Source organism: Oreochromis niloticus, linkage group LG9, assembly GCF_001858045.2.
Source record: "Oreochromis niloticus isolate F11D_XX linkage group LG9, O_niloticus_UMD_NMBU, whole genome shotgun sequence".
Taxonomy (NCBI): Eukaryota; Metazoa; Chordata; class Actinopteri; order Cichliformes; family Cichlidae; genus Oreochromis; species Oreochromis niloticus.
In genome coordinates, this window is record NC_031974.2 from 18,414,851 (window position 1) to 18,436,350 (window position 21,500).

The 21,500-nt window shown below is 40.4% G+C and overlaps 4 protein-coding genes across 4 annotated transcripts; 1 reads left to right on the top strand and 3 right to left on the bottom strand.

Moving 5' to 3' along the window:
• Positions 1-753: 753 nt before the first annotated feature.
• LOC100709399 (uncharacterized) lies at positions 754-3,996 on the bottom strand. The gene is made up of 8 exons (XM_003439318.4): positions 3,524-3,996; positions 3,099-3,213; positions 2,829-2,973; positions 2,537-2,650; positions 2,261-2,405; positions 1,983-2,131; positions 1,450-1,589; positions 754-1,310 (listed from the first exon to the last, which is right to left on the bottom strand). The coding sequence occupies exons 2-8, from the start codon at positions 3,196-3,198 to the stop codon at positions 1,159-1,161; spliced, it is 945 nt and encodes a 314-aa protein (XP_003439366.1). The 5' UTR covers positions 3,199-3,213; positions 3,524-3,996; the 3' UTR covers positions 754-1,158.
• A 1,459-nt stretch (positions 3,997-5,455) lies between these two features.
• On the bottom strand, positions 5,456-7,741 carry LOC100709130 (uncharacterized). The gene is made up of 8 exons (XM_003439317.4): positions 7,618-7,741; positions 7,391-7,507; positions 7,157-7,301; positions 6,955-7,068; positions 6,417-6,561; positions 6,176-6,324; positions 5,955-6,094; positions 5,456-5,841 (listed from the first exon to the last, which is right to left on the bottom strand). Exons 2-8 carry the CDS (start codon positions 7,488-7,490, stop codon positions 5,690-5,692), a joined length of 945 nt encoding a protein of 314 aa, XP_003439365.1. The 5' UTR covers positions 7,491-7,507; positions 7,618-7,741; the 3' UTR covers positions 5,456-5,689.
• A 2,528-nt stretch (positions 7,742-10,269) lies between these two features.
• nanos2 (nanos homolog 2) lies at positions 10,270-11,425 on the bottom strand. Its single transcript, XM_005448855.4, has one exon. The coding sequence runs from the start codon at positions 11,347-11,349 to the stop codon at positions 10,744-10,746; it is 606 nt and encodes a 201-aa protein (XP_005448912.2). The 5' UTR covers positions 11,350-11,425; the 3' UTR covers positions 10,270-10,743.
• A 1,129-nt stretch (positions 11,426-12,554) lies between these two features.
• Positions 12,555-20,027, top strand: kpna1 (karyopherin alpha 1 (importin alpha 5)). Its single transcript, XM_005448854.4, has 14 exons — positions 12,555-12,670; positions 13,303-13,436; positions 13,585-13,698; positions 14,715-14,814; positions 15,101-15,195; positions 15,379-15,510; positions 15,648-15,736; positions 15,837-15,936; positions 16,102-16,265; positions 16,662-16,740; positions 16,834-16,959; positions 17,071-17,198; positions 17,632-17,807; positions 17,944-20,027. The coding sequence occupies exons 2-14, from the start codon at positions 13,311-13,313 to the stop codon at positions 18,129-18,131; spliced, it is 1,617 nt and encodes a 538-aa protein (XP_005448911.1). The 5' UTR covers positions 12,555-12,670; positions 13,303-13,310; the 3' UTR covers positions 18,132-20,027.
• The last annotated feature ends 1,473 nt before the right edge of the window (positions 20,028-21,500 follow it).

Consider the following 21,500-nt stretch of genomic DNA (forward strand, 5'->3'; position numbering starts at 1 on the left):
TCAAGTTATGCACTGTTACATCCACTGCATGACTTCTTCGAGTCAACAACTTCACACATAACATCTTGACAATAATATAGTCGTACGTATATGCTCTAAGTCAAGGGTGTCAAACATAAGGCCCGTGGGCCAAATTTCAAATCCAGCATACAGAATGGCTTTGGAAAAGGTGAAAGAGGGTGTAACGTCTGGACTTTTAACTGTATTTTCTTAAATTTTACAGCATTTCCTACTAATAAAGACCTCTCCCATGGCCATACACTAAGGTATTTAAGTGACAGAAAAACAATTACATGGCATAAAAATCACTGTTTTTTCACTTTCTGCTATAGAAGTTTGTTTTTTTGAAATGGGTCCACATTTTCTGTGAAGTAACAAAAACTTTTTTATGTTTTATAATTGCAGGACAGTTTGGGCAATCTGCAGCCAGAACCTTTTCGCTAATTTTACACATTTATTTTTACAATTTAAGCCCAAAAGAGTTGTGCTGACAGATTTTTTTCATTTACTTTCAGCAACATTTATTTATCATGTAGAAAAACTGAGATCTACAACTGAAATTTTCCTCCTTTTCTTTTATCAAGATATCTGAGGGATTTTGTGTGTATTTACATTTCTTTACACTGATAGAAATGTAAATGTAGATAGTAACATCTCTAAAGTTAAGCCTTATAGTCTTTTAAATGTAAAAAAAATTCTGAATGCTTAAAATTTAAAAAAAAAATCTTTAGCGCACATCTTAGGTCAGAAATAATATTTTATAACACCTTGATTGTGGAGTAGCAACATTTATCTGGTGTTAACACTGAACAAACAGCTGTGATCATGTATAGTCTATGTTTTATTTCACAATAAATATGTCAATATTAAGACAACTACATTTGGCTTTGGAGTGTAAGTTTGCACTAATACAAAACAAACAAACATATATTCAATCATTTGTTATACATAATAGTCTTATAAAGTTCAGTGTTTACATGTTTACACATCAGTGTCAAAACATCGTTAATGCAATATATTCACAATATTCCAGTGCATTTTAATACGTCAGTAAACATTAAAACAATACAAATCAATACGATGGGAAAACAATTACATCATACATGAAAAACCTTCAGTAATAATAACAATCAGGTTTGTTTTTTATCATAAAGCTGCTCAGCAAAATATCTTTTTCTGCTTCTTAGCGATCTCCATCGGTTCCATGGTTTCAGGGTCGACACCTTCGTAGAGCGGCTGTTTGACGTGTCTCCAGACCACCAAACTAACCCGAATCACAAACAGCACACAGGCTGCAGCCAGCAGCACAGCTGAGAGAAGAAAATCGAATCAGTACAGCTCATGCACGTGACACACGGTGACACAGAGCTCTTTACTGTGGGTGTATTTATCTAAAAAGTCTAGTGTGGATGCAGGGATTTATGACCGAGAGCTTAGGTGGGGTCTTACCAATGAAGACGCCATTGCGACTGGGTGATTCAGCATCATAGTTTTTGTCAAGGTTTCCAGACAGCGCCCAGATCACAACGGGGTAGGTAATGCAGATGTACCGCACATGCTTGTCGAGGACAAGATTCTCCAAAACAAACCTATGAAACACAAAACGCGTCGCTTTAGCGTCTCAATTTTAATATGTTAGATTCTAACATATGTTAATATGTTAGAAGCCTAAGAGTTCAGCCAATTCTACACCAGTCATATGTCAAGGTCATAGGTCAGAAGTTTTAGCTTTCATTGGATCATCTCCAAATTTTAAATATATTAATCATGGGGGACATCAGAGCTGTCTTTGTTTGAACTATTTCAAACATTATTGTTTTAAAGAAACATTATTTGACAAATATCACTACACTAGCTTTCCATACCGATGCATAAAGCATCTAACTTTTAGTGTAGCTGTTGCCCTTCAAAGGGAATTGGAGGGAACTGGGCTCTCTCAATGCTCTTGATTGGTTTATTTTTTTTTAAAGATGCACACTCACCATCCAAGCAACAAAATAGTCAAAAGAGAGTATGAGAGTGTGGCAGCATCGTCTTGGGACATGTCCGTTTCATAAGCCAGTACAATGGTCAGGTTGAGGAGGGTTGCAACAGTTGTCCAAGTCGTGTATATCATGACACCATTCTGGACCTGCAAACATATTTTTTCATAGAGTCCAAGCAAGCATTATATTAATAATGTCTGACCGCAACAGGCTAATGTAACTTGATCTACATGCAGGATTAAAAGCTTAGCTTACAGTTAATAATGCACACTTACCAACACCCGGAGGAGCCACAGGTCTGCTTTGTGGTATTTGTTGAGCCAAGCTCCATAAACGTGAATCCCATGGCAGATGAAGCATATCATGGAGTAGTTAGTGCAGATGATGAGGATGAGAAACACCAGTGCAGGAATCATGAGTCTTTTTTAAGGACAGATAGAGCAGAAAAACACATTTAATGAGTCTGTTGAACAGCTTTCTTTTACGTCTTTTAGCGCCATGCATTACTGCAGGCTTAATGTAACTCACACATGACACTCAAAGACTCTTACTCTCTGTCCCAAACCAGCAGCCAACCAATATTGACGCCCATATTGACACACCAGCTAATAAAGAATCCATAAGGCAGTACTGCAGGAGTGCAGTAAACATATCCATATCCATTCCTACAAGATAAAAAGTCAATAAATCTGTGGGAACAGTTTTTCAGTGGGTTTTAAAAATAGACTGAAGAGACCTGGAGAGACATGAAAAGCTACTCAAAAGTACTAAGTGACTTTTAATCTGTGCTTTAAAAATAACACTGTAGTTTTAAACAAGAAAATATAAAGAAGTGGACACAACTTTCTGAAAAGACCCGCAACAATGTAGATGATCATGAAGATCAGCCAGATGTAGATGAGGGTCCAGATGAAAAATGTCCACCCTGAAGGCGTGAGCTGGGTGTCAAACAGAGCAGAGACATTGGCTTGGGTGGTGTGAAAAGGACCTTTGTGGAGAAAAAGGTTAGATTTTAGGGAAAGTTGACTGTTCGCCGTGTGCTTTCACATCCTCCACACGAATATCAAAGATACTGAACACAGCTGACAAACGACTAACAAAGTTTCAACTTACTAACTCCAACTACAGCCAGCCCATTAAGCACCAAGCTCACTGTAAAGGCAGCTAAAGACACGAGTACTGCAGCGATACGTCCTGGGTTGTGTTTTCCCATCGCGGTCCTCTTATTCTAAAATGGGAAGAAAAAAAACTTGTTGTAAAACAAAACCAGGAGCAGGAAGAAGTGGCAATTAATCACTTTCACACAGTTAACACAGAAGCCACTTAATATATCTTTATACATTAATCAGAAGCTCTTTTTATAACTTTTATCAAAGTTTGCCACCATAAAAAACAAAACAACAACAAGAAAATTGACTCTTCTTAAGATTTGACCAGATAGTAATTTTTAAAGCTTCCTGTGTATTATCCACACGACATACATGTTTTAGTCCGGTTTAATAAAACAGCGTCCACATGATGAGATTAATAAGACTTACCTGGCTTTGCTCCTTGTTGTGTAAGCCGTGTGAAGATCAAGAGTAACTGTGCGGAGGACACGGGACCAACTTTTATATGGAGCGACTAGTTGTGCAAGAAGAAGGTTTATGACTCTTCAAGACATCAGGTGCATCTCTTATCCTCTTTACATTTCTGAAACAATCAATCATAAAAAGCTGATAAATATATCTACTCATATATTAAATAATTTTGAAAGCACTTATATACATGTATGTGTTTAATGAATTACAGTTTACAGCATGATTTTATTACGTTATTACTTCCTATTTGTCTCAGCCCTCCTTCAGAAATTACAAATTTACTTTTATACTGTATAACTGGGAGTTTGAAGGTCCTTTATCAGGTGGCGTGGCATGATAGTAATCCCTGGTTATGTACAAGGTCATATCTGATGATGAACACGCTCTTGACAACAGGGTTTGTGGAATATACAGGTAATTGTTTGCATAAGGAAATCAGTGGGTGGAGGTCTGTATTTTTTTTTTTTTATCAAAGCTTTTTATTGATCTGTAAAAACAAAAAAAAGAGCAAAGCCAAGATAAAAAGATAGATTTCATGAAATTGTACAGCTCTTTGAAGTCTAAGTAAAGAGTATAATCCTCATATCTGTGTAAGTCAATTCAATTCAATTCAATTCAATTCAATTCAATTCAAGCACTTTGGCGACAGTGGGAAGGAAAAACTCCCTTTTAACAGGAAGAAACCTCCAGCAGAACCAGGCTCAGGGAGGGGCGGGGCCATCTGCTGCGACCGGTTGGGGTGAGAGAAGGAAAACAGGATAAAGACATGCTGTGGAAGAGAGACAGAGATGAATAACAAGTATGATTCAATGCAGAGAGGTCTATTAACACATAGTGAGTGAGAAAGGTGACTGAAAAGGAAAAACTCAATGCATCATGGGAATCCCCCAGCAGCCTACGTCTATTGCAGCATAACTAAGGGAGGATTCAGGGTCACCTGGTCCAGCCCTAACTATATGCTTTAGCAAAAAGGAAAGTTTTAAGCCTAATCTTAAAAGTAGAGATAGTGTCTGTCTCCCGAATCCAAACTGGAAGCTGGTTCCACAGAAGAGGGGCCTGAAAACTGAAGGCTCTCCCTCCCATTCTACTTTTAAATACTCTAGGAACAACATGTAAGCCTGCAGTGCGAGAGCGAAGTGCTCTAATAGGGTGATATGGCACTACAAGGTCATTAAGATAAGATGGGGCCTGATTATTTAAGACCTTGTATGTGAGGAGCAGAATTTTGAATTCAATTCTGGATTTAACAGGAAGCTAATGAAGGGAAGCCAAAACAGGAGAAATATGCTCTCTCTTTATACATATGGATGTAGTTTGCCACCAGCAACTTGTGCTGTTCAGTGGAATTTGTTTAAAAATATACATTAAAAGGTTATTAAGGTGTACAGCAAGCAGAGGCTGGCTCTGAAGACTGTACGTGACAAAACCAGCAGCCTTGGACTGGAGCAGAAAATACGCATAATCTTAAACTTTGAACACAACTGAGATTTGTTGACTCCGTTCACGTTTTTATTCGCTTAAATGGTTTTATGCCCACAGTGCTCTACATAATAATGCATTTACTTACAAGTGCAGTGTGCTCTTAGTTTATCCAATAAAGATGATTTTTTTCATGAGGCTGATCAACAATCAGCTCCACAGCTCCATTGTGTGTGTGTGTGTGTGTGTGTGTGTGTGTGTGTATTAAACATTTCACCATATGTGTTAGAATGACTTTTTTCAATCTTATCATCCATCCTTGTCATTATTGTCAAATCTTAATTGCTTCAGATTTCTTTATTTGAGCACTGCTGCATACTTGGTGCCCAAATACATTTGTCTTCTCTCTTATTGAACAGCTATACTGTCTGTTAAATAACTCAAAAAAGACCCCATTAAAGTCAGTGTTAACGTTTATTTTTACAGCTTATGAAAGAAAAGTAAATAAAAGCATAACTACATGTTTCATGTTTGTGTGGTGAAATCAGAAATACACACTTTATTGCAGTTCATAATTTTTGACAGGTGTGAACCTTCAGCTTTATATATCACTTTATGAGGCTTGATGATATTCAGCTGAGGCTGGAGTCATTTACAATACAGATATCATATAGAAATCATACTGCAAATCTTTTCCTCGCTCTCTCACTTAAATATCTTTTTCTGCTTCTCTAAAATCTCCATCGGAGACATTTTGTCGGGGTTTACGTCTTCGTAAAGCGGCTTTTTCATTTGCCTCCAAATGACCAAACATATCCGAGTGGCACACAGGGCACAGGCTACACCCAGCAGGGCAGCTACAGTGGAAAGAAAATATCACAGCAAGGCATCAGTGCGCATCCGCATGTGAAGTTATCAGTTATAGTCAGTGCTATAGTGTCATTGAGACTGGTTGATGGTTTATCCTCACCGATAAAGATGTTGTTGCGGGTAGGAGCTGCGGTGTTGTAGTTTTCGGTGAACACCCCTGTCAGCGCCCAAATCACAGTGGGGTAAATGCTGAGGATGAATCTCACATATTTTTCGAGAATGGAGTTTTCCAGGATGAACCTGTGAGAGAGACGGCACCTTTTATTTATCCGTTTTTTGTAAAGAAGTCACCGTTGTTGTTTCCTCTGTTTGTCCACTTACCAAGCTATCAGCACAACGGACAAAACAGAAAGAGCAAGAGTGGCGCCGTCAGTGTGGGACACGCTTGCATCATACGTCAGCACAATAGTCAGGTTAAGCAGGGAGGCAATAGTTGTCCACGTTGCATAGATGGCAATGCCATTCTGAATCTGCAATGAAGACAAGGCAAAAGACAGAGATGCTGAGATTATAAGCATGTATATATAAAAAAAGAAAAGCAAACATCAGGCGCCATACTAACCAGCAGATGATGCAGCAACAGGTCTGTTTTGTGGTATTTGTTGAGCCAGGCTCCATAGTTATGCAGACCATAGCAGGAGAAGAATATCACAGCGTAGTTAGTCAAAGCGATTAGGATGAGGAAAGCCAGCGCAGCAGGTGTGTACCTGAAGCAGAGATAAAAAATAGAATTTGACCACAATTAAAACAATTAACATGTACACTAGAAGCTGTGTTTACATGCTTCTTGCATGGACATCCTTCTTTTTTCCCATTTATTTCATGAATTCAGGTCAATCTTATCTTATATTTAGGCCAAGAGAGCCTGACAATCTGATTCAACACACCTTCATTTGGTTACTCAGCTTAGGTGGACTGACCTAAACAAAATCAGTTTTAAATGAATCAGCATGCCGCCTGTGCAGTGCACTATATCCAGCCCAGTTTATATGCCCCTTTTTCTAATGCAGTAAGGAAAAACATTAATCAATACTATGGGTTTTACTGACATCAGCTAAAAATCATGTTGCTTATGTGAGGAAAACTCTCTTCGCACTCACTTTCTGTCCCACAGGAGCAACCATCCAATATTGACGCCCAGATTTAAGCAAAAAGTCACAAAAAACCCGTGTGGCAAAACCGCAGGGCTGCAGTAGACATAACCATAGGCATTCCTGCAGAAAGAAATCACAGCGGTAAATGTAGACTTCAGCAAACATCATTTAGGAGAAGAAAAAATTAGTCTCAAGAAAAAAAACTTACTTCCTAAAGATGCCTGCAAAGACATACAGCACCCCTAAACCCATAAAGATGTAAATGATGGACCAGATGGTAAAAGTCCACCCTGAAGGCGTGATCTGGGTCACAAACTCATCTGAAATGTTCCCGGTGGTGGACAAAAATGGATCTGTGGAGCAGAAACACAGAAGTCAGAGAGTGTGGCAGCATGTGCAAAGGTTACAACGTATTCCTAAGAGTATTCAAAGTCAGACTTACGTTTTCCTAACGCTGCCAGAGCAGACAACACAATGGTGATGCTGTAGAAAATCACTGCCAGCACTATGGCAATGACAAGAGTGATGTGGTGTTTTGCCATTTTTAGTAACCCAGTTTCTATAAAACAGAAGTATAATTGAAGACAAATTATAACAAGTTTCTAAACTCCATATTAACAATTTGCCATCAGTATTAAATGTCACTAAGCAGAAGAAGCCATGACGTACCGTTTAATGTCTTTTCTTGACTGAAAGCACTGGAAGACTGCTGTGTGGGGTGGGCTTTTCTTTTTTACATGAAACAAAGCTGGTTTTGTAACAGAGAAGCTTTTATAGCCCTGTAGCACGTGTACATGTTTGACATCCTCCGCGTGTCCTCTGTTTTCGGCTGATTAACTGAACAAAAAAAGGGGAAAACAATCCTTTCGCAGAAGCTGACTCAGCTTTATAACCATGTTCCATAACTTTAAACATATATAAGAGCTGGACTTTGCCCCAGCAGTCGTGTTTAGTAACAAGTTTTTATCACAGACTCGTATCAGCAGCAGGTAAGACCAGGGAATGAAGAGCCAAAGGATTATATCAGCTTTAAGCAATTTAACCTTCACAGTTATGAAATGTTGGGTATCTGCCAGCTGGAGATCTGTGTATCCCAATCCTGCAACTTCTACAGGTAAATGAGAAGAGTCAGTGATATGTTTGTTAATGACTGACAGGCCAAATAAATCAGCTAGGGTTCTATAGAGCTGGAGTGCACGTGAAAACAGAAGGTCATAGATGTATGATCAGGCACATGGGAATACACAGAAGGCCACACACCCTGCATCAGAGCAAGACTTTACTAGAAACACATGTAAACAGCTGCACTGAGTTAAGAGTTTGTGATCACCTGTTTGGTCAATTTTCGTTTCTTTCAGCTGTTTCGTTTCTTATTTGAATCACGTGATCCAACAAAAGATATCCGTAGTATACAAAGTTCTGTTCTTTAGGACATATTTTTATACATCTGTGGATTATTTAAAGACAGTGGAAGTAGGTTTACTGCACTTTTTCCATACATTTCCATTTGGAAATTAATATCCAACATTGTTTTTTTTATGGATTCTTAAGGAAAAAAACAGGCGATATAAGTCGGGACGCCACAGGCAAGTTTTTTTTTACATGATCAGCTCATGACCATGTCTTCTTTTAGAAAGATAACATCCAAAACATACATTCAGCTGTTTATTTTACTACTCTTTGTCTTTTTGCACATGCACAAATTAGTTTATAGTTATTGTGATATTCTCATTTCCACATTTGCATATTTTTTTTAAACCAATCAGAAAAGGTTTCCAGTAAATATGTATGTAATGTCATATTTAAAGGCCGTTTGTTGTGGGGGGGGGGTTTACAGTTTTTATGGAAAAGTTTGTTCACATATTATTCAAAGCCTGCAATATACTGTGTAACACTCAATGTTCAGATTTATGTTCTGGAATTGTATTCAGATAAGCTTATATTTAGAAATGTAGGCTTTATAATGCATATTTAAATGTATGTTAAAGTATTTGTCTTGATATACACCACTGTGCAAGCGTCTTGAGTGACCACTCATTTCTTAATATTTCCCTTTCATGGAGCCAGACTTTGTTGTATTTTATAAGCTTAATATATAAGTTTTTTTCTGGACATTGGCTGCTTTTTCATTCATTTTCAGTCCAGTTCTTGTACCTGAACATTTTCAAACGACTCTTTTGTTGTTTGTTAAGCCACTTAGCTTTGACATATGATTCACTTAAGCATTTTTTTGAAAGTACGTAACACAAGGGCTGAACCAGTGTTGTGTCCAAACATAACAGCAAACCCCTAAGAGGAGTGACCGCCTATTCTTCAAAGAAAACTCAAGCATGAAGGTGATCATTCTAAATTATGACTTTGACGCTCATTAGAATTGTAAAAACTCTGTTTTGACCTTAAATCCTGTATTTCCATCTATTTTGAAACTAAAACTATTGAACTTTAATTCAGTTTCTCACTTCACACAATCGTTTCATTATTGCCTTGAAGTTTTACTTTTAATTTAATTTAATTATTTTTTATGACACATGTTCTCTGGTGAGTTCAGTTACATCTGTAACTTCAGCTGGAAGAGTTGAGAGTTCAAATTTCCTATAATACCAAAAACAGACAAACTACTGATGTTTTTGTAGAATAACCTGTCTGACATGAGGGATAATATAGCATTTTCATTTTAACCAAAAGAAAGGGCTCTAAATTCGCCTTTGGCTGCATGTGTCTTTTATCTTATTCTTTTTCATTAACAATGTACTGACACTAAGGGCACATTTTTAGAAATCTCTGTAATTCCACAGAAAGGTTAGCCACTTTAGTGTTTCACTTGTGACCTATGAAATACCTCAAAATGACCTCCTACCCCCTGCACCCTTTGAACAGCCCATTAAAGCGGCAATGTAGTTGAATAATCTAGTGATATAAGATATTTCTCTCTTTAAAAGGGCCCCGTGTTTATGCACCAGTTCTGCAGAGGCGGTTTATTGCCCGATCAAAGCACGTTGCTCTTTTATGAACACCACGACTCCTGAGTTATGAAATCCCATAAACATCACTTGAATTAGTTTGAACACTGCTTTGTGATATTTTTATGTTTTATATGTTAAGAGAAAAACGTGTATGTGATGGCTGCAAACAAACCGAAAAGTTCATAATCAATAAGAGGAAAGCTTTTTTTTTTTTTTTAGATATTTTTCCCAGAATTTACATTTTTATGCTGTTGGTTTGTTTTTTAAATTACTATAAACTCGCTAATGCTGATAGAGTGACTTCACTTCATTTCACTTATTCTTTTTTGTATCATATTAAACAACAACAACACTGGAGGACTTTAAAGACTTTAATTTTTTCCAAGGTTTGAGAGCGCTCACCCCGGCTCGGGGCTCCACAGATGTGATGGATGAGGGCTCCTTGCTGCAGACTGCAGCGGAGTGTTTGACAGTCAAACATGAAACAGTTTTTGGAACTGAAACGGTCTCTGCTAACATGAACACACACCCCAAACAGTTCGGTAAATATGTACAGTTTCTCTCAGCTTCAGTTTTCAGCAGCTACCAGAACTTGGGACACCCCCAAAGCTGGCGCAGTTTTCTCCCGTTGAGCCTGCGCGTACTGGCGAGCGAGAGCGCTCCGGCTCGTGGCTCCAGATGTGATGGATGAGGGCTCCTTGCTGCAGATTGTAGCGGAGTGTTTGACAGTCAAACATGAAACAGTCTTTGGAACTGAAACGGTCTCTGCCAACATGAACACATACCCCAAACAGTTCGGTAAATATGTACAGTTTCTCGCAGTTTTCAACAGCTACCAGAACTTGGCCCCTGTCTCCATCCTCCCAGCCGCCTCCCACTTCATCTGCGGGCAGTACCTGCGTGTGTGAGCGCTGTCACCGGTGGCTTCGCAGATAGGGCAGGTGTAGTTCCGGAGGATGGGGCAGAAAACTTTCCCGTCGTCTGATTTGAGCTTGTGAGATCGGTACACCCTCGGAGTCTCCCCGTTCTGCTTGCAGAAGCGGCAGTAGTCCGAGGATGACGCGCTGCTGCTGGTGTCCGACGCGCTGCTGGTCGGACTGGACTGCGATGAGTTTTTGGAGGATTTCTTCCCCCGAGTGGAAGTGTGGACCTTACTCCAGGGGGGCGCTTGTCCCTTCTTTGGACGCTCGGTGTCTCGGTTTTCAACCTCACGGTTGCTGCACAGTCTCTCGAACACTTGGCTCAGATTCATGTAGTCCTGCCACATGTTAAAGCAGTCCCCACCGGGGAGGATCGAGCTCTGGACCTCCAGTCGTCTCGGCATTGTGGTCATTTTTTGGCAGAAGTCAAAGGGAGGGTGTGTTTGGAGCGCCTCATATTTATAGCTCACTGAAGTTGGTTTTAAAATGTAACAATGTTTGGATCCTATAGATTGCATGCAGCCTGACGACGTTTTTTGGAGGCAGAGAGAGAGAAAAAAGAACTTTGGTGCAGGTGCAGTCTTTTATGTAGCTTTCTGGTGACCTTAGGACCTCTTAAGAACCTTTACGAAGCCAGTTGACAGGCCTTTAATCGAATGATCGGTTGGTTGATTGATAACAGAAAAATGACGCATAAGCTGGACATAAAGGACTGAAAACACCAAGAGCAAAATATTGCATCGCATTCATTTTTTGTAGTTTATGTTTAGATTAGATAATTTCGCAAAATAACGCAGCAAAATAAATAATAAGAGCCGGGATGTGGAGACTATTTAGCACTGAAAACGCTACGTCCAGGTGAACAGAATCAACTTTCTGGGATTACCTTACCTGGATGATTGAATATGTATCAAGACTATTTAACAATAAGCTTACTTTAAAGGCTCGTAATAGGTGAACTGTTTTGGTATAGTTGGGTCACGCAAAGTTCATGCATTTCTTTTTTTCTGTCGCAGTGCGTTGGCCTTTATCCTCTCATCCCCTCTCGCTCTTTCTCTCACACACAAACACGCGCGCGCACACAGTGTTTAATTGTATGAAGATAGATAGATAGATAGATAGATAGATAGATAGATAGATTAAATTCAAAGTGAATTATGTGATTTAATCTGTTAAGTTCAAATCTCTCTTCTTTCCCTTAGTTTTGCATGTATTTGCGTTTTTTTTCTTTTTTCCCTTTCTTTTCTTATTTTGTCACTTGTTTACAGTTTTATTATTATTCGTACTTCTAATGTGCTCGTATCTGATGGTGCTGATGCTCGTGGGCCGTGTGTGTGTCTGAGGATGATGATGGTCCATGTTGTGTTACTTGTTGTTTGTGTGTGTGTCCCCCGATGACCCCTGGCGCCGGAGCGTCTAGACTACATTAGAGAAGTGTCGCATCCAAGAGCCGCACCTGCACTTATAGAGAGCACATACATAGAGGTGAGTGATGAGGATAAATGGATAGATGGATTTTCGAAGAGCGCACAGTTGTATTTCCTGCACAATCACACACGTAGTGAGGCTGTGTGTATGCCGGTTATACCATGAATGTAACCCTGCAGCCACCGCTTGTTTGTCAAACTGTTTATGAAGCAAACGTCGCATTTCTGTTAATTTACAAAGCAAAAAGAAGAGGGGGGGAAAAAGAGGCGTAGGAGGGGGCGGAGCTTAGATACGTGCGGGGGAGTTGTGGGTCGTTTGCGTTTAGTTGGACGCATGCGCACTAGTATACCGGCGACGGCTGTTCAAACGGTGGCCTAGCGAATAAGGGGATTACGGAGCCCAATCTGACAGGTTAGATAACGAAAAACGTTTACATTTTAGCTGTGTATGTGTGGCAGCGATTCATAATGAGAAGTTAAATGAATTCTTACTGTCTCAGACGGTGGTCTGTCGTTTGCGCTAAAGTTAATGTAATGGATTTTGGTACTAAGCTAACGTTAGCTACAGCAGTTAGCCGCTGGCTGCCAGCTAGCTTTCGATAGTAGAGGAGGCTAAGAGCGGCGTTGACATTAGCCAGCTGACCAAGTGTACCCTCCCGGGGGACTTGTGCTTTTGGGTTTTCCTTGTGCTTGTCCGAGTTGTGAGTTGACAACGGAAGTACTGGACCCCGATCAGTAGGTGGTAAAATGATGCTTTCTTTTCACGCAGCATCAAGGCACGGGAAGCTAATAGGCTAGCTGCTATCCTTACATGACCCTGTTTGTTGAACAATCTTTTTTGAGAGGAATGATGCACACCGGTAGCTATGCCAGCGTTGGCTACGTTAGTTGGTGTCTGTCTTGCTAGTCTTTGCAGTACAGTTGGTGGTGTTTAATAAAAAAAAATATGAAAAAAAAACAGGAGGGTTTGTTGTTTCTCATTTGGGAACTTTGAAAGATTTGCTCCAAAGCATATCCAAATAATAGACTTCTGACTCTTCTCAGGCTGCACAATGAGTCAGGGCAAGGACAATGCACGCCTCAAAAGCTACAAGAATAAGTCTCTCAACACAGATGAGATGAGAAGGAGGAGGGAAGAGGAAGGCCTGCAGCTCCGTAAACAGAAGAAGGATGAGCAAGTAAGCAATGTGTTATACTGTACAACTAAAACCGTCATAATGATCCTGAAATTACATACTGCCAGTGTTTGGAGTAAACTTGAGGCCATGCTTTGTTTGCAGCAATTTAGTGTTGGAAGGGAAATGCCTATTTGTACTTCTGTTGCAGCTTTTTAAGAGGAGAAATGTCGCCACTGTGGAGGATGATGGCACCCTGGACGAGGATGGGATGGCTGATAGCGGCTATCTGGAGTCCCAGGCCAACAACATGGACCCACTCATGGTGAGAAGGCATTCATATGTCTGCTCTGTCACACATACACGCCTTTCTGGTAATCAGATGGCATCTAAACATGTTGGTTTTATGTCTAAATGATTACTTGGGTCATTTTTCTGTAAAACTCATGGAGGCTGTAGAGGAGCTTTTCTGTGTCATGTTCAAAACAACACAAATTTTAATGTATGCAGTGACATTGACACATAGCAAACCACACAAATAGCATGTTGAATCTTTCGTACACAGTGCAGTGTGTTTCTCGCCTCACCAGACCACAATGTTGTATGCAAAGTTACATTTTAGCACACAAACTGTAATTTGCATAAATTCCTCTGTGATGCATTTAGTTCTAATCAGTTAGGGCACTGTCTGTAAGCATGTTAGTAACTGTAATTTGCATAAATTCCTCTGTGATGCATTTAGTTCTAATCAGTTAGGGCACTGTCTCTAAGCATGTTTAAGATAAGATAAGATAAGATAAGATAACCTTTATTAGTCCCACATGTGGGAAATTTGTTTTGTCACAGCAGGAAGTGGACAGTGCAAAAGTTATGAAGCAAAAATTAGAATAAAATAAAATAAGAATAAATACAGTACACAACTGTACAGAATAGAATAAAATAAAATACTATATACAGTAGAATAAAATAGAATAAAATATACAATAAGATAAAAATAGAATACAAATGCTATATACAACTGAGTAAAAAATACAACGATGCCAGGAAGATTATTGCACTTAGTGTTATTGCACATGTGAGGAGTGAGCTACAGCTTTCTCAGCACCACTGAGCAGACTCCCTGCTCCAAGTGGCAAAAATGAAAATGAAACATTCAAAAGTGTGGTTACCCCCCCCCCCCCCCCCCCCCCCCCCGAGTTTCGTCAACTGACAAAACTCATTGTACCAAGAAGATTCCTGATATCCAGGCATATGAGATGTCATCACTCACTGCACACATCAAGTCAGCTGTTACAGCAATTCATATGTGTTATATAAAATCCCCATTGTTGTGCCACACAGGGTGGGGTGATCTCTGAAGACATGATTCAGATGATTTTCTCCAGCTCTCCTGAGCAGCAGCTAATAGGTACTCAGCGCTTTAGGAAACTACTTTCTAAAGGTAAGTGGGGCCCTAGCTTTGCCCATTACAGCCACTCCTGTCTTTGTATTTGTTTCAGTATGTCTTACAAGGGAAAGATGATAACTGATTGAGGCCCAATGCAAGGACAAAAGCATTTTTTTGAGCTGCATAATCTGCCACTCTATCTCACAGTTTACCGCTGCCAAAGCATTCCTGCTAAAATTCATAACTACACAATATCAGAGTGGCCGGAGTGAATGTTACATGGGGTGTAATGCTGTTAAGTATGCCTGTATTAATTGTTGCCACGTCACCTCACACGCAGAACCCAACCCACCTATTGATGAAGTCATTGCCACTCCAGGGGTGGTGGAGCGCTTTGTTGAGTTCCTGAAAAGAAGAGAAAACTGCACATTGCAGGTACGTTTTCCTAGAAAACTAATATTAGATTTTATTTGAAGCTTGTAGATTTTTGTTTTTGTTTTTTCTCCCTCATGTTTGTTTGCAACGTGTTCTTCCTGTTTCACCATCATATCTGAAAGGTTGCATGTGTTGTGAGTTCAGTGCACTAACTTTCTTCATATGTTTTGAATATGATTGTAGTTTGAGGCTGCGTGGGTATTGACCAACATTGCTTCAGGTACATCTCACCAGACACGGGTGGTAATCCAGGCAGGAGCTGTGCCCATATTCATAGAGATGCTCAGCTCGGATTTTGAGGACGTACAGGAACAGGTGAGGAGGCTTCATTTTTACCTTTCCTGGTGTTCACTGACCTCTGGCAGCTTGTTGAGGTCAAATTTAAACTGATTAAAATTGTAGTTTTTCATGTTGTTTTTATTGTTTGACTTGAATAATTGCTTCACCCTCAGGCGGTGTGGGCCTTGGGAAACATAGCAGGCGACAGCACAGAATGCAGAGACTTTGTCATAGACTGCAACATACTGCCCTCGCTGGTGCAGTAAGTATCCCCTCAGTCTTACATTCTTTGCTTGTGAAGTTGCCTCTACGGGGAAACAAAGAGGAACTTTGATTGTGATTGTCAAATTTTCCTCTTCCAGGTTATTGGCCAAACAGAATCGTCTAACAATGATGAGGAATGCGGTGTGGGCGCTCTCAAACCTGTGCAGAGGAAAAAACCCACCTCCAGATTTCACTAAGGTAATTTGCCAAGATAAACGCATCACTATGGTAACTGCACACCTCTTACACTGCTTAAAGGCACATCGTGTCTCAGATTTCAAGGTCACAGGCTATGTGAAGATGCATAATTGCTAAACTGGATAATGGTTACACCTGCTGAATGTGTCCCTTTGTTTCTTTCAGGTGTCTCCGTGTCTCAGCGTGCTGTCTTGGCTGCTGTTTGTAAATGATACGGACATCCTAGCTGATGCATGCTGGGCGCTCTCCTACCTATCAGATGGCCCAAATGACAAAATCCAGGCTGTTATTGACTCGGGAGTCTGTCGCAGGCTCGTCGAACTGCTGATGTGAGAGCCAAAACAAACAGTCACAAACACATGCGCACAGATATTTTCAGAGGCTGTTCTACAAAGAGATTTATTGTATGCGAAACACTTGGGACTCTAGTTAAATACCCATAAAGTGACACGTAACACATGAGTGCTATCAGTTAACAGGACTGAAACATCTCGAAGAATTAGGTTATATTGTAGAGGAAGGGTGCAAAGGTGCATTAAAGCTGTTCTGACAGCACATGATGACCTTACTAAGACTGCATTTTTTCCTCTTTAATTTGTCACTTAGTAACAACAAATAGTGGTTTAACATTATTGCTACCATCCTAAAAATGTAGGGTTAACATTTCTAAAACTTGATGAAAAAACTGTATGATCTCACACTTCAACTTTGCTCCCCTGTTCCAGACACGTGGATTATAAGGTGGTCTCTCCTGCACTGCGGGCTGTTGGAAACATAGTCACTGGAGACGATTTACAGACACAGGTGGTAGCTGCATCTACACAGACAGATGTGAAAAAAGCTTATGCAGAAGGCAATGGCTCTTTCTGACTCTGTGAACATTTGGTATTTTTCTAGGTGATTCTGAACTGTTCAGCACTGCAGTCTCTACTTCAGCTTCTGAGCAGTCCCAAGGAGTCTATCAAGAAGGAAGCGTGTTGGACAATCTCCAACATCACTGCAGGGAACAGAGCACAAATACAGGTGTGCTGCACATTCTTACAGACTAACCTAGAAAAAAGCTTCTTTTTTGTTCCCTGAGATTGAAAAGCTGACTATTAGAGGTTCTAACACATTGTTTCCCACTTCTTGTAGATGGTGATAGATGCAGGTCTGCTGCCTCCGCTCATCACTATCCTGCAAGTAGCAGAGTTTCGCACAAGGAAGGAGGCAGCGTGGGCCATTACCAATGCCACCTCAGGGGGTTCTGCAGAGCAAATCAGGTACAAACTGCTGCACCTTAACGTACAGTGTACAGCCAGTGTACCCATAATAGTCACGCTTGACTTGAGTAAAGAAGTCAACTCATGCCACTGATTTTAAATTATACAGACGCTTCCATTATAAACAAACCTACTTCTGTTTTGTTGTATCATTTAAGGCTCGAAACTATTATTTTGTATTCTTAGTTTAAAGTGCATAAAATCTAAACATTATATGTAGCAAATGAGGCTTCAAACAGGTTTATTCAAATCATTTTTCAAGACAGTGAGTTGGAGAGGGATTAGGGAAATTGTCCATCAGCTTGTTGCCTTGCATGTCAGTTTTTCTTTCAGTGTACTGTGTTGTTCACTGATTAATATGTTGTCTCTTAAAAAGGTTGTTTGTCTTCAGTGACAATTAATGTCTACTCTTTGTGTGGGCTGCCATCTGCAGGCACTTGGTGGAACTTGGGTGTATAAAACCTCTGTGTGACTTGCTCACACTCATGGACTCCAAAATAGTTCAGGTGGCTCTAAATGGCCTAGAGAACATCCTGCGACTGGGAGAATTGGAGGCCAAGAGGGGAGGAGGCATCAACCCCTACTGTGCACTCATTGAGGAAGCCTATGGTAAGTAATTAAATCCGGACAAAGGAAATAGGAAAGTAACGGTACTCGTCAGTAACCCTGGTCATCGGTTAATCTTTTATTTTCTGGACTGTGCCTCCTCTGTTTTAGCACTACTCTCCACCTTTTATCTTCATAGGTCTGGACAAACTGGAGTTCCTGCAGAGCCACGAGAACCAGGAAATCTACCAGAAAGCCTTCGACCTGATTGAGCGCTACTTCAACACTGAAGATGAGGATCCATCTTTGGCTCCGGCCGTGGACCTGCAGCAGCAGCAGTTCCTCTTCCAGCAGTGCGAGGCCCCGATGGAGGGCTTCCAGCTATAATGCTAATTCCTCCCTTTTCCCAGAGCTTCACGTTCATCCTCACCTTTGCTCTCGTCTCACTCTATCCCCACAGCCATGATTCAGGGTGACATGCCTCTGCCTCCCCCTCCTGTTCCCCTTCTCATTGTCTGAGAGGTTTAATCATCATCATGATTATTAAAAACGTACCATTAAAGGGGCACACTCTGTTCACACATCCAGCACGGGTGAATTCTGCAGTCTTGTCAGCCAGTTTAAGGTTTTACTCATTCTGTCTTTTGCTGAATTCATTTTTTCCCTCAGCACCTGGACCTCTCCTGCCTAGTTAAGCCCCAACATTTCCAGCTATAAACTTTTCCTATAACCCCATCCCCACATTATTACTATTTTTTTTATTTTTTTTTGGAATTCCTCCTCAGCTTATCCCAAATAAAAGAACCTTTTTGTGGTCCTGTAGGATTGGCTATTGCTATCTCTTGAGTCAGTGGTAGTATTTGGGCTGCACTGCTTGTCTGATTGAAGCATTAATGAGTCTCAGAGACAGACGAACATGGACATAATTTCATTTTCATTTTTTCTTCTTTTTTTTTTTTGTAATATATAAACCCCTCCTCCCATCCACATTGAGAATAATGAACCTAAACACTGGACTGACCATGAGACGTTGACCGCACACTCGACTGTGGTCACTGGACTGAAATGCCCACACTGGGCCACATGGCTAGTTCCAAAATAAAGACTCATCTGACCACTACGAAAGGCACGACTCAAGAATGAAGGTTGTTCTCCGATCGCAGATGGACAATTTTAGAAATGTGACTGTGTTGCTGAAGGTTGGAGCTCGTCGGTGACAAATTAGGCTGCTTGCATTCCCATATGGATCTCATATCACGCATTCCTCTTTCCAGTAATGGGACTATTCCACCTGCACAGGCTCCATCCCGAAGAGTTTAGACTGCCTGCTGCCTTCTGGTGTGGCGTGAATTAACCCCATGGAATCATGGGAACCGGAGTCTTCCCTCGCACTGAGACAACTGGACAGACTTGGACAAGACAAAATAGACTATTTAACCCTGGTTTCTGACCAGTGGGGATTTTTTTTTTTTTTGTAATTACCATAATTTCATTTCTTTTGCAGCACTTTAGTTCAGGACTGATGCCTGCTCATTGACAATAGACCACAATTTTTACATTAGCTATGTAATTGGTTAATGGCACGGCTCTTCCCTCCTAAAAAAGCGAGGTGCAAAGAGGTGGTCTTTATTGTTGTCCCCCCCACCCTCCTGGTATGACAAGGATTTACACTGTTTTGCCCTTAACCACAGAGAGACTCGAGCAGATTGTGGACTGAAAATGTTAGCACACACTTATCGCAGTCGGAGGATCATGGTTCCTCAGCAAAGCTAGAAGAACTTTTATTCTGACAAAGCAACCTCTACCAATCAGACTGCATTTGGAAAATTGGCCATTTAGCCAATTGGCTGTGTAAAAAAATAACGTTCCAATACGTGTTCAGGTTGTATTTTTCCAATTTGATCATGCCAAATCAGAAACATACAGTATGCCAGCTATTAGGCCCACAGTCGGTCTTATTTTCAATAAAATGTTTTTGTTTTGTTATTTTTAATTTGGGGTTTAGCATCTGCCATGTAGCTGATGGTGCCATAATCCTTATTCTACAGAAATCCTTCCACATAATTTCAAGAAAAATCCAGATTAAAACTTGAAAACCCCGGTGATCACCTTAGTTAGCAAAACTGAATGTTTGTTTACCAAGTCCTCTTTACATTGCTTATTTTTGTCAAAATCTTAGCAAAAGATGACCAGCTCTACGTGTTCATTACTGTTTGTTGTACTGGGTTTGTGCATCTGTCCCCTGTTATGCCATTTGCATAAAAGTCGTTTCATGAACTACAATGTTTAATCGGTTTCATTAAGAGTCACTGAGTCTTTTTGTTTTGTTTTGTTTTTATAATGGGATTTTTATTAACTTGCTTCCTTCAGTTTAAGGCAGCAACTAATTATTTTCCGTGTCATTATATCAAAGCTTGCTAGAATCATAAATGCTAAAAGATGGCTGAAGCCACCGTGACATCACTCTGATTTTTAGACTGTGTTAAAGTCAGTAGGCGCCACACAGAATCCATGCATCTGTGGCTGTGAGAGGAAGATGGGTGGAAAGGTAGTGAAGGTGGATTCAACCATTCAAAACAATGAGTGCCCAAGGAGAAGGAGACAGTGCAGGCAGGGTGGAGTGGGTGGAGATTAGCATTAGAGGTGATTTGCGATGGATGGCGGCAAGAGTAAAAGGGAAGATCTGAGGATGCTCGGACCAGAATGGACAAAATTAAAAATGAGTCCATCGGAGGGACAGGTTGGGTCAAGGGGTTTGGAGGCAAGGCTGAGATGGTTTGGACATGTGCAGAGTAGGGATGGTGGATGGATATGGAGCTGCCAGGCAAAAGAAGAAGACCATAGAAAAGATTTATGGAAGTAGTGAAGGAGGACCGAAAAGGATGCTAATGGATGGGGTGAGATGTAGGCAGATGATCTGCTGCGGCAACCCCTAAAGGATGCAGCTTCGGAAAAGCAGCTGCTTTTTAAAGCTTTAGCTTTATTATTATTTTGGCTGCTTCCGTGTGTTTTTAGAGCCAGGAAGGATTACATTTGGATGTAAGTGGAGTATGAAGTTGTTTAGACTTTAAACTGGATGGGTGCATCACAGACACTTCCTAATTTGTGCTGAGAAACAGAGCAGTTTTGGGTTGTAAATCTGTTTTAAATACTCTAAGGTTGAACATTTAAAGATGAGAGTACAGAGGCTGATGACCTTAAGTGGCCACCAGAGCAACTGCAGTTTTTGGCACGTTATTATTAAGCTCTGGAGGTTGCCACTCAGCTAAAACCTTGCAAAGATTCATTTACTATCATTATTTGTAGGTCTTATTATCAGTAACAGGAAGTGCAAATGTTACAAGTTGAGAAGGTGAAACAGGTTGAATTATACAGCCATCTAGCTTGTGTTGGTGCATGATGAGAATGCTACCATTCAAATTCACAGCTGAGTATGTAGGTTGAACCATATTAAAGACCTATCACATATGCAGTTGTTGATATGAAAACGTTTTTGCAGAATAATGCAGAAAAAATTGTCAGAGCCACCACTTCTTACAATATTTAGAACTGTCTGCTTGTAGCTGAGTAGATGTAGGATGATTGGGGCATTACCACGTGCTTCTCAATACTTATCTCAGCTGAGCAGGTGGTTGTTCCACTTCTAACTGCACTTCTCAAAAAAACTAAACACTTTGAAAACACATGACATCTGAATGAGAAAAAAATGCTCGATATCTACACTGTTAAGGACTGGGCAATGTGTTAGGAATGAAA

What these genes read in the sequence shown, in the direction of transcription:
- LOC100709399 (XM_003439318.4), bottom strand. Translation starts at nt 3,198, where the DNA reads ATGGGAAAACACAACCCAGGACGTATCGCTGCAGTACTCGTGTCTTTA. An exon ending in GCTGGCTGTAGTTGGAGTTA is followed by an intron (nt 2,974 to 3,098) that starts GTAAGTTGAAAC and finishes TTCTCCACAAAG; the next exon opens with GTCCTTTTCACACCACCCAA. An exon ending in ACTATTTTGTTGCTTGGATG is followed by an intron (nt 1,590 to 1,982) that starts GTGAGTGTGCAT and finishes TGTGTTTCATAG; the next exon opens with GTTTGTTTTGGAGAATCTTG.
- LOC100709130 (XM_003439317.4), bottom strand. Translation starts at nt 7,490, where the DNA reads ATGGCAAAACACCACATCACTCTTGTCATTGCCATAGTGCTGGCAGTG. An exon ending in TTTGCAGGCATCTTTAGGAA is followed by an intron (nt 7,069 to 7,156) that starts GTAAGTTTTTTT and finishes TTCTTTCTGCAG; the next exon opens with GAATGCCTATGGTTATGTCT. An exon ending in TCCGTTGTGCTGATAGCTTG is followed by an intron (nt 6,095 to 6,175) that starts GTAAGTGGACAA and finishes TCTCTCTCACAG; the next exon opens with GTTCATCCTGGAAAACTCCA.
- nanos2 (XM_005448855.4), bottom strand. Translation starts at nt 11,349, where the DNA reads ATGCAATCTATAGGATCCAAACATTGTTACATTTTAAAACCAACTTCA.
- kpna1 (XM_005448854.4), top strand. Translation starts at nt 13,311, where the DNA reads ATGAGTCAGGGCAAGGACAATGCACGCCTCAAAAGCTACAAGAATAAG. An exon ending in TTGAGGACGTACAGGAACAG is followed by an intron (nt 15,511 to 15,647) that starts GTGAGGAGGCTT and finishes CTTCACCCTCAG; the next exon opens with GCGGTGTGGGCCTTGGGAAA. An exon ending in ACTCATTGAGGAAGCCTATG is followed by an intron (nt 17,808 to 17,943) that starts GTAAGTAATTAA and finishes TTATCTTCATAG; the next exon opens with GTCTGGACAAACTGGAGTTC.